Source organism: Meriones unguiculatus, chromosome 5, assembly GCF_030254825.1.
Source record: "Meriones unguiculatus strain TT.TT164.6M chromosome 5, Bangor_MerUng_6.1, whole genome shotgun sequence".
Taxonomy (NCBI): domain Eukaryota; kingdom Metazoa; phylum Chordata; class Mammalia; order Rodentia; family Muridae; genus Meriones; species Meriones unguiculatus.
In genome coordinates this window covers 1,285,979-1,299,647 of record NC_083353.1, presented here as the reverse complement: position 1 = coordinate 1,299,647, position 13,669 = coordinate 1,285,979, and the positions used below count along the sequence as shown (strand labels likewise).

Genomic DNA, 13,669 nt, shown 5'->3' with positions numbered 1-13,669 from the left:
AAGACTGGGTTGTAGGCAAGGCTTTTCCTAATTTTCTCAGTTAGTGACTGATGGGGAGGGTCCAGCCTGATGTGGGTGCCAACCTGGGCTGGTGGACCTGGGTGCTTTAAGAAGGCAGCTGAACAAGCCATGGGGATCAGACTGGCAAGCAGTGTTCCTCCATGGCCTCTGTATCAGCTCCTGCCTTCAGGTTCCTGCCTTGTCCTGACTTCCTTCCATGATGAACACCCATACGTCCTCCCCAAGTTGCTTTTGGTCACGGTGTTTCATCACAGGAGTAATAACCCTAACTGAGACAGCCAGGACTGAGAAAATCAGTACCCTGGGAGACTGATCTTTCAGAGGAGACGATGTCTGTGTGTGCGCGCGCGCGTGTGTGTGTGTGTGTGTGGTGTGCACACGCTCGCGGTGAGTCTGTTAGGCAGGAAACATGACTTTCCCCCTTGAACCTGGACTATCTGAGGCACATTATTTGTTTGATCCAGACCTCAGGTTCTGTCTTCAGACTGCCCTTCAAGGCTGCCCCTCTCCTTGTGTGTGTGGAGTGTGTTGGGGGCAGTGTGGGAGTGGGCTGGCAGGGCGGTGAGGGCACAGGCAGGCTGTAGGCAGGCCTGGTGGACTCTGGAGCACCTCTGCCTCTCTTCTGACCCCTTGGCCCTGAAGCCTCCAGGAGAATGTGAGCTGAAAATGTCCCCTGATTCCAAGCAAAGGGGAAAAAAGATATAGAATTGTTTCTCGAAGTCTTCCCCACTGAGTTCATGAGCCTGCCAGTAGCTCCTGAGCAAGCACTACAAAAATGTTGGCAGCGGGCAGAGACCAAGCAAACACTGGTGTTCCTTAACTTAAACCCAAGCTGGAAAAAGTGAGCACCAGCAGAGGAGAGGAGCCCCAAACTAGACATTTCTTTATTTGCTGTTGCTATTTTCGGTTAGGCAGGCTGGCCCTGTCTGGGGGAAGTTGGTGGTGGGAGCTGGAGCTGGAGGAGGGAAGGGGTGTGTTGGGGGGAGGCAGGCATTCCTGCCATGTCCCGAGGGCTGGTGGCTTGGAGGGAAAAGGGCAGCTAGCCACCCCGAGGGAAGAGACAGCCGAAGTGAACACCACAGGGAGTTCCTGGGGACCGTGGGGCAAGAGGTGCCTCCATACTTCTCCAGGGAGGTGATGGGCCAAGGAATGGGGGATGGTCCCACAGTGGCCCGTGCCACTCCCCAAGCTTCTGTGAGCATAGGGCTCTTCTTCCAGGGGCCCAGGCCTTCCCCGTCTGCCTGGGGGCCCCCAGCCTGGCTTCTCAGCCTCTCTTGAACCCACCGGACTTCCTGCTGCTCTCATTAAGTGAGGTATCTCTCACCATGCTGTCTCCACTAGAGAACAGGGTGTCATTTTAAGAGGGAGGGAACTCTGCTCCCCGAGGCTGAGTCTGACCTTTGGTTTGAGTCATGAAGTAATCGTAGGGAACATATATATGTTTTTAAATGTTGGGCTGTTGTGGTTATTCCATTTGGCAGAACTTCTGAAGGCCTTCAGGGTAAAAGCAGCTGCCACAGCAAGGAGCGGTTAACATGCTGATCAGCATTTGAAATCGTGGGGACATTAGGCGCAGTGCTCACGCCTAGCCAAAGCGTGAAGTACTGAAAATGAAACGAAGTGCCTGCCATTAATTGCTCCTCTTCTGGAGCGGGGTCTCTGCTCTTCTGTTTCTAGGATGGCACAAGGTCCCGCGCGGCAGCCATGTATAACTGCTTAAATTAGTTAACATCAAATAAAACGAAAACTCTGTTTCCCTTGGTTGCATGAGCCACTTTCAGATGGCTTGTGGCTGCTGTACTGGACCTTGCAGATATGAGCCATTTCCGTTGTAGCACAGAGTTCCGTCAGCTGACAGGAGTGAGAAGACGGAGGGGGACAGCGATATGAGAGACCCTGTTGCAGACATGACCCCAGAGCTCCTGCATGGCTGCTGTAGTCTTAGATGAACAGGACTCTTGGTGGGGGGGTTAAACTTCTTGCTTATAGATCCCATGTCTATGACATTTGCTGTAGTCCCTGACAGAGCACACCTGACTGGGGATTGAGCTGGTATGCCCAGGCCTGAGGGGTGTTTGTGTTTCTTTGATCCCAGTATCCTATGGAAAGTGTGCCTGGGGCCCGGATGCCGGTGCAGATCCGGGTCAAGCTCTGGTTCGGGCTCTCTGTGGATGAGAAAGAATTCAATCAGTTTGCCGAGGGGAAGCTCTCTGTCTTTGCCGAAACGGTGAGTGTGCGCCCGCCTCCTGCCCTAGGGTCCTGAAGCTGGGTGGCCTCTCACCTCTCCTCCTTTGGTCTGCAGTATGAGAACCAGACAAAGCTGGCGCTGGTTGGGAACTGGGGCACCACAGGCCTCACCTACCCCAAGTTTTCTGACGTCACAGGCAAGATCAAACTGCCAAAGGATAGCTTCCGCCCCTCAGCCGGCTGGGCCTGGGCAGGAGACTGGTTCGTGTGTCCAGAGAAGACGTGAGTGGTAGTCCCATGGTGGTGGAGGGCTAGGCCAGGATACCCAACCGTTGCTCTCCCTCCCCCCAGCCCTTCCTCTTAAGTAGATCCTTCTGCCTGCTCTTGCTGAACCCTCCTGGGGCTGGGGCTTAGCAGGAGTAGCTCAGACACTCAGAAATAAAGTGCTCTATGCGTCTGGGAATGGCTCAGTTGGCAAGGCACTTGTCACACAAGTGTAAGAACTTGACTTGGTCGTCCTCTGACTTCCACATGCATGCATGTTTGCAACACCCTCCCACCACAGACCTGCACCCGCCATGCACACCATTTCAGCACACACAGAGTCCGTTATTATTAAGCATGCCTTGGAGTTGACACCCGGTTGTGTTCCTTGGCCTCCATGACACAACAGACAATGTCACTCATACGTGGCCATTCCTGTTCCAGTCAGCTCACTTGGTCTGGGAATAGCCCCCTTCGGGCAGCCCTTCTGTGCCGCCTCAGTCATTCCCTCCTCTCTTCTATAGCTGAGTGACATTCAGTCACTTTGTAAAGCTTGAAGAATAACTGTTTAGCTTGATGATATTTTCATTGGGTTTGGTGCCTCGCGTTGGTCTCCTTTTTCCTCGTTTCTACCTCAGGAGACACATTCTTTGGCTTGTGACCATCTCTTCCTGTTCTGGGCCTCCTTTTCTCTCGCTGTCCTAGTCTCTCTCACTACCCCTCCATCAGGTTCACAGCGGGGCTGACAGCGCAGGTGGGCTGAGGAAAGGTGCTGAGGGGAAGAGAGTGGGGTGTCCTCAGTGACCCTGGTACTGTCCTCCCAACAGCCTGCTCCACGGTGCTGATGCTGGTCATCTGAGCTTTGTGGAGGAGGTGTTTGAGAACCAGACCCGGCTCCCCGGAGGCCAGTGGATTTACATGAGTGACAACTACACGGACGTGGTGAGGGGGTGCTCGGGTGGCCAGTGTGCACTTTCTCTGGGGCCCTGGCTGTTTGGTCCCATGAAGAGCCTGTGGCTCAGAAGGCTGGTGTTCTCCCTTGCTCCTGTGCTCCAGAGGGTGGTGACCTCGAGTCCTGTGGGTGCTCAGTCTGCATCATCTGAACTGTCTCATGCCTATTGTGTCTCTAGAATGGGGAGAAGGTGCTTCCGAAGGATGAAATTGAATGCCCGCTGGGCTGGAAGTGGGAAGATGAGGAGTGGTCCACAGACCTCAATCGGGCTGTTGACGAGCAAGGTGGGAACACACAGGGCCTGGGTCCCACCCCGGGCCAGCTCCTAGGCAGCTGTAGGCCCCCAGGCAGTTGCCCGGCTTTCACTGGGTCACTCAACCTGGGGAACTTCCTGAACACGCCTCCACTTCAAGTTACCAGTTAGGCCCAGAGTTCTTAGCTGCTCAGGGTCTGGGCATGCCACTTGAAGAATGATAGCTTAGGAGAGATAGGATTAAGTGACAAGAACTAACAGGTAACCCCGTCCCGCAGGCTGGGAGTACGGTATCACCATACCCCCGGACCGAAAGCCAAGGCACTGGGTCCCAGCTGAGAAGATGTATTACACTCACAGGCGTCGACGCTGGGTCCGACTGCGCAGGAGGGACCTCAGCCAGTTGGAGGCACTGAAGAGGGTGAGGCAACGGGAGATGGATGGGAGTGGGCTTCTGGGAGGAGGAGGCCACTGGACGGAGAATGGAGCTGTGTGCATGCAGTGTGCACAGGCCATCAGCTGGGGACCAAGTATTCAAATGCCCGAGGGACCTTCTCAGTCAAAACACCAGGAGACCCAATGAATTCACTGACAGGCTGCACCCAGATCAGTTTAGCATACATCCACATCACACTGAAAGTCTGGGTCACCCTGAGTACAGAGATCACAGCCCCACAACACAGAGCACACGCAGGCCCCCACAGATTGCACATGGTGCTCACAGATACGGCTATGCAGCCTTCACTTACAGTCCCAGAAGGCTCAAGGCTGTCAAAGGAAGTGCTTGTGTTTGGCTCCCCACGACAGGAAGGCTATGTTCTGGTAGGCGAGGTTGTGGCCTGGCAGGGGCCCTTGAAACTCACAGACCCTTCTCACCTGGAGGCAGGGGATGGGGTCTACACCTTGTGAGCCGTCTGCCACTGGCAGACGTCTGAGTGGGGTGTGCCGTGACATGTCCTCACAGGGAGATGGAACACTAGTGGGGGCCCGGGTGTTGAGCCCACACTTCTGGCTGCTGGGATAGGCCACAGTGTGAGTGTGTTGCAAGTGAAAGGCCGAGCCATCATTGTTCCCCCTGCCCCCCGCCTCAGCCCAGCAGGCCAGGAAACACAGGCCCACTGTACTTCTTGTGAACACTCGTGACCATGTGCGCTTGTCCCGAGTCTGGGGCTGCCCATGCCCAGCCTGGCCTCCGCGCCTGCCTTCCCGGGATCCTCTTGGCATCTACTCCCCATTCCTAAGAACACATTGGGGTTTGGTAGCAGAACCAGGCCTCTCTCACTGTAAGCACAGTCTTTATGGGACCCAGGTTTCCTCTTCCTTTGAGCGGATGCTCTAGAGAGGGATGTTTGGGGTCTGGGGACAAGCTGCTGAGAACCAGGTCTACAGCTCTTTCTCTCTGTGGAGGAAATCCAGTTGTTAGAGGTGTGGGCTTTGCTTGGGGGCCCAGACTGAGGTGATAGCTAAGGGCAATGCTGTACCACTCTCTCACAGAGCCTAGGACCAGGCGCTTCCAGGCTTCCTGTGGGGAAAAGGCCCATTAGAGGAGAGGTGGCCCCATCACAGTTGGCCTAGGTCCACATCTTGGTGAGAAGCAGTCTGACCTTGGGTAGCAGGCTCTTCATTTTGCCTCTGAACTGTAGACCCATCTCTATGTTTAGAAGCTGAGATGTTAGAAGAAAAAGGAAGTGACAAGGAAAGCTTGGATTTGGGCAGTCCACCCCTAGTTCACATAAACAGCCCCGGAGCCCAGTGCCTAGCTCTGCTGCTGTCTACCTTTCCTGCTGGCCCCGTCAGCTACCCTGTGGCCTGGGAGCCTCCTTTCTTTCCCTCCTGGGTTTCTCACTCAAGGCTGCTCAAAGCCACCTTCTTCCAGGTGGCTCTTCCAGGCTTACCCTTTGGAACCCTGCTCTGTCTCCCCCTCTTAGCTGCCTCCTCTCTCCTGCAGCACCGGCAGGCGGAGGCTGAGGGCGAGGGCTGGGAGTATGCCTCTCTCTTTGGCTGGAAGTTCCACCTGGAGTACCGCAAGACGGACGCTTTCCGCCGCCGCCGCTGGCGCCGCAGAATGGAGCCACTGGAGAAGACGGGGCCTGCAGCTGTGTTTGCCCTCGAGGGGGCCCTGGTACATCGGGTTTATTCGGCTGGGCTTGGGTGGGGAGCAGCTTGCCTGTCCAAGGCTGTTGTGGGACAGGCGTGGAAACCCGGGTCATGGCCTTTAGCTGGAACGTTGGCCATGGGGAGCGTGAACAGCATTCTGGGTGTCTTCCTAAAATAAGACAGCTCCTTTCTTGACACTGGAGTACCCATTGCTTCTCAGAGGGTGAAGGAAGATGAGGACAGAGAGGGAGATGGCCCGGGCCTCTGAGTAGCTCATTACACAGCAAAGTCAGGGGACCTGGAGCTTCCTGCAATGAAGAGAGGCTGGCATAAGTGGGAGCTGGGAGTGGCTGGCGAGGCCTGTGACCCCGCCATATTCTTGGTTGGACACAGTTCTCCCCAGGAAGAGACTTGGCTGGGTTTTGAGATGTGTATCTGAGAAAGGGGAACCCTGGATGACTACTTCCCACCCCGCCATCCCCTGAGGCATCTTCCATAGTTCATAGTACTGGGGTTGGCTCAAGTTACTCAAGATCTGGGTAATGAGCTGGGGAAGAGATGTTGGCAATCCGAGCAGGAACATTTGGGGCAGGCATACAGCCTGCTCTCTGTTCTGCTGGTCTAGGAAGTCCTGGAGACAGGGTGGAAGGCCCTAAGGAGACCACCACCTCTGGAATACAGCCAGTATTATGTGTGCATTCTTTGTGGGTACCCTGGGGTGTGACCCTGTAAAGCAGGTCCCATTAACCTTTTATACACAAGCTGGTCTGTACAATGGATATGTGCATATCAGTGGGTCAGGGAGTCTAGTGAGAGTCTGTGAGAGTGCCTGTGAGAGTCTAGTGGGGTGGGTTCAGGACATGATGAATGGAAGTGGAGAAGGGGGTGGAAGTGAGCGTTGGCCCCAAAAAGGCTGGCCAGAAAGGCCCTCTATGTTAGTAGTGCAGGAGAGGAAATGCTGGAGGCTAGGTAACAGCCTGTGATGGGCTCAGAGAGAGAATTTGTTAGTCCTAGACAAAGCCTTTGCGAGAAGCAGAGGCATCCAGAGCTCTGGGCCATAAAGAGTTGTCAGCCAGGACAGGAGCAGATGAGATAGATCTGCGGTTTTCACAAAGCAAGGCTGTGCGTGGCTGTGTTTGTCCGTGTTGGCCTGGTTTGGGCACTTGGGAGGGCTGAGGGATGGTCCTGTGGCTGAGGCTGTGAAAGTAGGGGAGGAAGAGCTTGAGGAAGGCCAGGCAAGCACTGAACTGGTCTGTGTTTGACCCCTAGCACACACATGAAAAAGCTAGGTGGCAGCATGTGCTTATACTCCCAGGATAAGCAGGGAGCCAGAGGCAGGAGGGTCCCGAAGGCTTTCTGGCCAGCTGGCTTAGCCCAACCATTGAGATGCAGCTTCCAGTGGGAGACTGTCTCAGAAAACAATGTGGGTACAACAAAGAGACTCTGTTCAGATGGGCTGATGAGCAAGGGGGCTTCGGGCCTCACTTGGTTGGAAAGTGCTCTGGAGAGGAGCCAGGTATTAGGTGGCAGGAAATTGAGGTTTTCAGGGCTGCCTTTCTTCTTGGTGGCAACGATGGTGCGGGTGGCTGAAGACATGCCACATCCTCCCAGCCACAGCCAGACAAAGGCACACTACTACCTGCCTCGCATATAGAGAGCCCAGAGTGGCTCAGCTCTGGGAGGAAAATGGCCTTAGCTGGTTGCGTGCCTGCGCCAGGCGCTGTGCCTGGGGTGATGGATGGAGGGCTCTGAAGGACCATCCTGGGGCTCTGTGATTGGCAGCACCACCAGGTTTGATAGCAGAACTTCTGATAAGGAAAAGAAACCGGAAGTAGCAGTAAGCAGAATTCCAGAAGGAGGTCCAGCACTCTTATGGCACCAGAGAGCTGGGCAGTGGTGAGCATAGGTGAGCTCTGGCTGGAGCAGGTATTGGGACCTTGAGTGGAAAGTAATTGAGGAAGATAACATCCCATCAGAAGATCCAGAGATGAGGCGACCACCTGGGGAAGGAGCCGTGGGACCAAGGTGTTACTTGGAGTGGCAGAGGGACACACAGGGTTGTCAGAGGCTCAGAAACGTAGATCGGAGAGTGTTAGGCCAGAGGGTGAGCCCAAGGTTGCTATGAGTTCACTGTTGGCAAGTCTGACGTTCCGTGTAGCTGTGTGAGGAAAGCAGATCAGGCAGCCAGGGCAGGGAAGCAGGAGGAGTTTGGGTTGAGTGTGAGCTGGGAGGGACAGGACACGTGGCCAGAGGTGCCCAGAGACACATGCATGAAGCCAGGTGCTGGGGTAGGGTGGGGCTTGCAGAAGGAAGGCAAGCAAGGCCAGGGGACATGGGCCCAAGATTCTTAGTGTAATGATTGGAGAGATAGGGCAGAGTGCTGATGAGATTTCCCAGAAATCTGTTAGTCTGTTGTTTATGGAGAACATGTCAGGGGGGAATCACAGAAGTCAAATGTCAAATTGTCACGGTTTGAGGGGCTTTGAGTCATTTGTGATTAGCTTATGATATGTGGAAGGAACCAGCCCCAGGGAGCCCTCGGTATCCCTGGGGAAACCTGAGTGCCAGAGAATCTGAGGGAGATAGTCTGTGATTGCTAGAGTGGGTCCCACAGAGCTCTGTGTCCCTTGAGGAGGCTGGTGTCTGGGCAGAGCCGTCATCATTCTGGGCAGTAACTGCCTGGATCACTTCGTAACTGAGTACACGGAATCCCCTGAGCCCCAACACAGACTCGTGATCACACCTCACATGCCCCCATGCCACACTCCCTTCCTGTAGTTACTAACACATGCTTCCAGCGTGGACCAAAGGATGGGGCAGGCTTCCATCTCTAAGCTTATTGGCCTTGCCCTGGGACATTCCGGCGTCTTGGCCCGGAGACCGGGGCGCATGCTCACTCCACATCGTGGGACAGATTTCCAGGGGTTCTGTTACCAACCACTGTTGGTCCCTGATGTCTGGCTGATGCTTGCTCTGTACTTGGTATATGGTGGAACAGCAGGCCTCGGGTGCTCTGGATCCTTCTGCCTGCCATCACGCATGGAAGAGCTCACATCTTAGCAGCACTGGAAGGGTTAGCAGTGGCGGTGCAGGCTAATGAGCACAGATGTCCACTGAGGACGTGTTACAGTGCCGCCTCTGAGGCAGTGTCTGGGTGGGGTACTGAGAATCGCCACTTCTAGCGAGGTCCTAAGAGCTGCTGCTGCTGGCTCCTGGGCCATCTTTGAATAGTGAGGACAGAGATAGTATGCATTGGCCTCCACTTAGATGCTTTTCTAAGAGAGACTGGGTGTGTGATCAGAGTCCTGGGTAAGGTAAGATAGCATGTTCTGCTGCCCTTTGGTGGAGTCTTGTTCCATGGGGAGCCCTTGGGTGACTTAAGGCCGGAAGAGGGATACTCACATGAGAGTTAAAATAAACCTGCCCCCTTCTCTATCTTTGCTGTTCTATAGTCATTTCAGTGTGACCGTGCTAAAGAAGAGGATGCTTGGAGGAGGTTATAGAGATCTTGAAAGAGCCAGGGAAGGACTGTCGATGGGGTTAAGGGAGCCTCCTGGGAATCTGAGGGGTTTGAATGTCTGGGCCCCAGGACCAGGCCTAGTTATGCTTTGCCTTCTGCCACCCCTCCCTAGGCCTGTGCATCCTCGGCAGGGCTGGGCCTGGCCTGCCAGCTCCCTCTGGAAATGCTCTCCTTGGAAGGCAGGCCCTGTCTGCTCGTTAGCACCAGCAGCAGGGGCCAAGCCTGGCTCCCTCCTCAGAGCGGGAGGCCCTGGCTCAGTCTGCTAAGCGTCTGCTGTCTCCATCCCGCGCATTATTTTATTTTTGTATTATTCTTTTTCCAGCTAATATCCTGGCATTCCCAAAGACACCGGGTTTCATAATCTTCCTGGCGTTCCCAGGGAGCTGGGAATCAGAGTACAAAGCTGCTATTATAGCGCGTTCCATCAGCCTCCTCCTTACCCCACACCCCTCGCTGCCGCCACAGCCACCAACACCAGGCTCCGGCCCAGCCACCCCCTCCTGACGCCACCAGCCTCTCTGGGAACTCTGGTGACGGCTGTTGGGGATGAGCTCACGGAATCTATCCTGTCGCCCTTGCCCTAGGCCTGCCCTCCAGGCACAAGGATTTTCCAAGCCTTTGCACTTGGCCTTGCGGGAGGGGCAAGGCTTCCTTAGCTGTCGGGGCGGCCTGCCTGGAAGGGAGGGAGGAGACAGGCCTGAAGCATGTGCTGACTGCTCTGGTGCCTTCTAGAGCTGAGGAAGACTTCCATGTTCAAAGGTGCATGGGAGCTGCAGGAGCTGCAGGAGCTGCAGGGGCTTTGGGAAGTTGGATGTACCCCCCCCCCCCCGTGTGTCTCTCTCTTTCTCTCTGTGTTCTCCTGTCCTTTGCCCTTGTGTTTGTGTGTCTATGTGACAGTTATATTCTGGTGTGAGGCCTCTGTCATTATCTACTCCTCTAGGGCACCCGAGTCCCCAAGAAAGAGTTACTAAATCTTGTTAACCACATATCACTGATCAGGCAGTTAGGTTTACATGTTGCCTGCATGCATTAGTCCATTTTACTTCTGGGGACAACTGAGGCTGAACCTAGCTCCGATTCAGGCATGGCTCTGTAATTCTTTCCCAAAGTAACTAGAATAAGGACATTTGGTTCCTGTCACGGGGTGGTGCAGCTATGGGGTAGTGTTGTCACTACAGGTGGTTCTTTGAGTCTTGAATGCTACTGCAGAAGAAATAGGTCTGCATCTGTCCTAGAACTGACCTAGGGTAGGGTAGCTGCCCTCCACCCTCTCCTCAGGCACTTTCTGACTCTTGGCCAGACCCCCAACTGACAACGTTCACTTTTCATTTTCTCTAGGGCAGAGTGTCTTTTCTGCCCCACCCAAAGCTCCTTGGGATGGCCCTAGGGAGAAAAGATCTGAAGTGTCAGGAGGCTCCTAGCGTTGCTCCTATGTTTCAGACAGGCAGCACAGTTCCTGAAGAAAGCTGGGTGTGATAAACCCATCTCTCCACTCAAGGAAGCTGCCACCCAGAAAGCCTGCAGTGTTGGCATAGACCGAAGTCCTTAGAACCCTTAGAAACAGGTGTCACTACTTGGGCCATTGGCAGGGAAGGGCAGTTGTGAGTAGGAAGGGTTGGGAAGGGGATCAAGGAAATGCTGGTGCCGGTGTGAAGTAACTCAAGACTTGAGCTGGCTAAATGAGGTCCCAGGTGGCTTGGCCAGGGTTGGGGCCATCTCTGGACCTGGAGGAAGCCATGCTGTGTGCCTGCTACCCCAGCCTGGTTCCCAGATCTGTCCCCCTTGAGCAAGGCCTCCTTCAGAGATTTGCCTCCTGAGTAGCCATGGCTGGGGGTGGCTGACTTACTGGAGGGCTACTTTGTCTATCAGCCCCCAGGGTTCCTTTCTTGAGATAAAGTTTCCTTATTCTTGTATTTCATGGCCTCGCTCTCACAGGCTCAGGATGGCCCTGCACTTCTGATCTTCCCTCCTCCTCAGTGCTGGGATTACAGGTGTGCACTAACCCTTAAGGTTTTATGTAGTGCTTCAGACTGACCCCAGGGCCTTGCGCATGCTACCCAGGCACTGTACCAATAAAGCCCCACCCCCAGATCCTATGGGCTCTTGACCATCTAGGTGAAACCCTTGCTCCCTGCCTGGCATTGTTCTGACTGGTACCCGTTCAAACCACATCCCTCCCGTTTCCTGGCTAGAGAGGACAGTTAGCGTATGCTTCCTAAATGTGTGGGCCTTGTATCTGTCTTGCTCTGAGCTGGATTTTAAGATTTCGAGGCCCCGAGTGAGTGTGCCTGCACAGTTGGAGCCCGTATGTATGATGTCACAGGTGAGGGTCTATGTTCCTCTCTCCCGTTCCCCCCTTTTTAAAATCTGTCCTGGGACATTGTTAACAGTCGTTCTAAGAAAACAGATGTGACAAATCAGGGCACTTCCAGCCAAAGTGGGACAGACACTTGGTGAAATTCTTGAGGCAGCTGGCGCAGGAAAGAACCTGCCCTGGATGTCTCCACAGCCTGCGCATGTGCACAGAGGGAGTGGACACTCACCCTGAATCAGCCCACAGTGGCCCTGTGCGCTCTGCAGCTTGCCCGGTGCCCTCCCAGCTCCACGGGAGGCAGTAGTTTAGCGAAGACTTTAGTGAAGACTTTAGCGGCTGATTCCAAACCTGGTTCCAGCTGCAAGTTAAATGGCGGTGTGCCCTCGCCTGCTATTCTACTTAAGACCTGATTGGGAAGGGAGGTCTACTCCACTCCCACTTTTAAAGAGCTTTCGTCCCTTGTTCTGGCCTCTTGTCGTCTGTGGGGCTTCCATGTGAGAGGTGGCAGCCAGGACAGTGCCCTGGGTCCTGGGTGTGACTTCTGCCCCAGCCTGGCACTCAGCCCTCTGTAGTCCCTCCAGAACTTTGATTAGGTACTCTGAACCAATGGTTTCTGGATGGGAGACCCTGGTCTTGTTAGATAATCCACTGTTTAAGTGCAGGGAAGAGACAAACTGCTCCCAACTTTGTCTTTCTCACCTGTTAGATAGGGGAGATGGTGACATAGCAGAACAGTAATCTCCCTTCATAGAGTAGGTTAACACGCTGTGGGCCGCCAGCCAAATCTGGCCCGTGGCATGCTTTGGCATAGGAACCTTTGTGGGCACACAGCCAATGTGGCTCCTAGCTGGCCTGTCACCAGACTGTGCCCTGCTGGGCAGTGCATCTCTGATAGACCTGTATCATCCACAGTGGTGAGGGTGTGGCCTCCCTGGATGCTGTGGCTGGCCCTCATGTCCTGACCTAGGACATGCACCACAGGCGCCTGTGGCCACCAACCTTGTTTATGGATGGCGTTGTTTAACCAGCCCTAGGAGGCAGGCTCTACTAGGAACTCAGTCTGAAGGACTCGTTTCAGTGGAACTGACTTTAGGTGAGAACCAAGGAAAACTGCCCATCACTGTGCCATTCTGATGTCCCTGCAAAGCTGCTGATGAGGAGAGAGTGAAGAAAGTCAAGATCTGGATGGTCATCTGAGGGTTGTGCTGGCTAATGCTCAACTGTTGGCTCTCCAGAAAAGACCGAGCCACGGTCCCCTGCTCAGGCTTGAAGATGCTGATTTCTGTGGGGCAATTTCTAGATGTTTGTGGCTTCCTTCCTTCCTTCCTTCCTTCCTTCCTTCCTTCCTTCCTTCCTTCCTTCCTCCTTCTTTCCTTCCTTCCTTCCCCTCTTTAGACAGAGTCTCACAATAACCTAGGCTGGCCTAGAACTCACTCTGTAACTCAGCGTGCCCTATAACTCTTGCTCTCTCATGCCTCAGACTCCCAAATGCCAGGGCTACAGGCATGTGCCACCACCTCTGTTTTGAAATATAATTTCTTAAGTTGTAAATGTAGACAGCTTCTCCTTCTGTCTAATAACTGCTTTGCAGAGCTCTGAGTCTGTAATCTACTCTGTGGGCTGTGGAGCAGCTCCAGCACTTGCCACTCTGGGGTCTCTGGTGCCATTTGCATGAACAGATGGATGGGTGATGTAGTTCTTGCTAGTACGGTCCTTCCTAGTAGCCTCAACACCGGGCTCTTCTTGCTCCTGCATCCTGTCTTGTGGTGGGAGTGGTCTTCCCTGGGAGGAGGAGGAGGCAGCCACTGGGGCCAGGCTACACATTTCTGCTTGACCTGGCCGATTACAGGGAAGGTTCCTGGGGTCTCCCTGATGGTCCCAATGTGCCTCTGAGGCCTTGGGGATTCTTCCCCTGCGGCCATGGTGTGGCAGCTGAGGCACTGCCCCCACCCCAGCCTTCTAGGATTATGATTGCCCACCTGTAGCTTTCCTCACTTTCTCCCCCCCATCTCTCCACATGGATGCTGATATAGAGTCCTCCAAGTCAGAGCTAGATTTTGA

General features: G+C 54.4%; 1 protein-coding gene across 22 annotated transcripts in view; it reads left to right on the top strand.

The window, feature by feature from the left end:
- The window catches only part of Dysf (dysferlin), a 185,750-nt gene that overhangs the window by 91,027 nt on the left and 81,054 nt on the right, over positions 1-13,669 (top strand). For all 22 annotated transcript variants that reach the window (XM_060383434.1, XM_060383440.1, XM_060383441.1 and 19 more), the window contains 6 exons: positions 2,117-2,248; positions 2,324-2,490; positions 3,300-3,414; positions 3,603-3,708; positions 3,956-4,098; positions 5,626-5,799. In XM_060383434.1, coding sequence (XP_060239417.1) covers positions 2,117-2,248; positions 2,324-2,490; positions 3,300-3,414; positions 3,603-3,708; positions 3,956-4,098; positions 5,626-5,799 — 837 coding nt within the window. The remainder of the gene's footprint in view (positions 1-2,116; positions 2,249-2,323; positions 2,491-3,299; positions 3,415-3,602; positions 3,709-3,955; positions 4,099-5,625; positions 5,800-13,669) is intronic.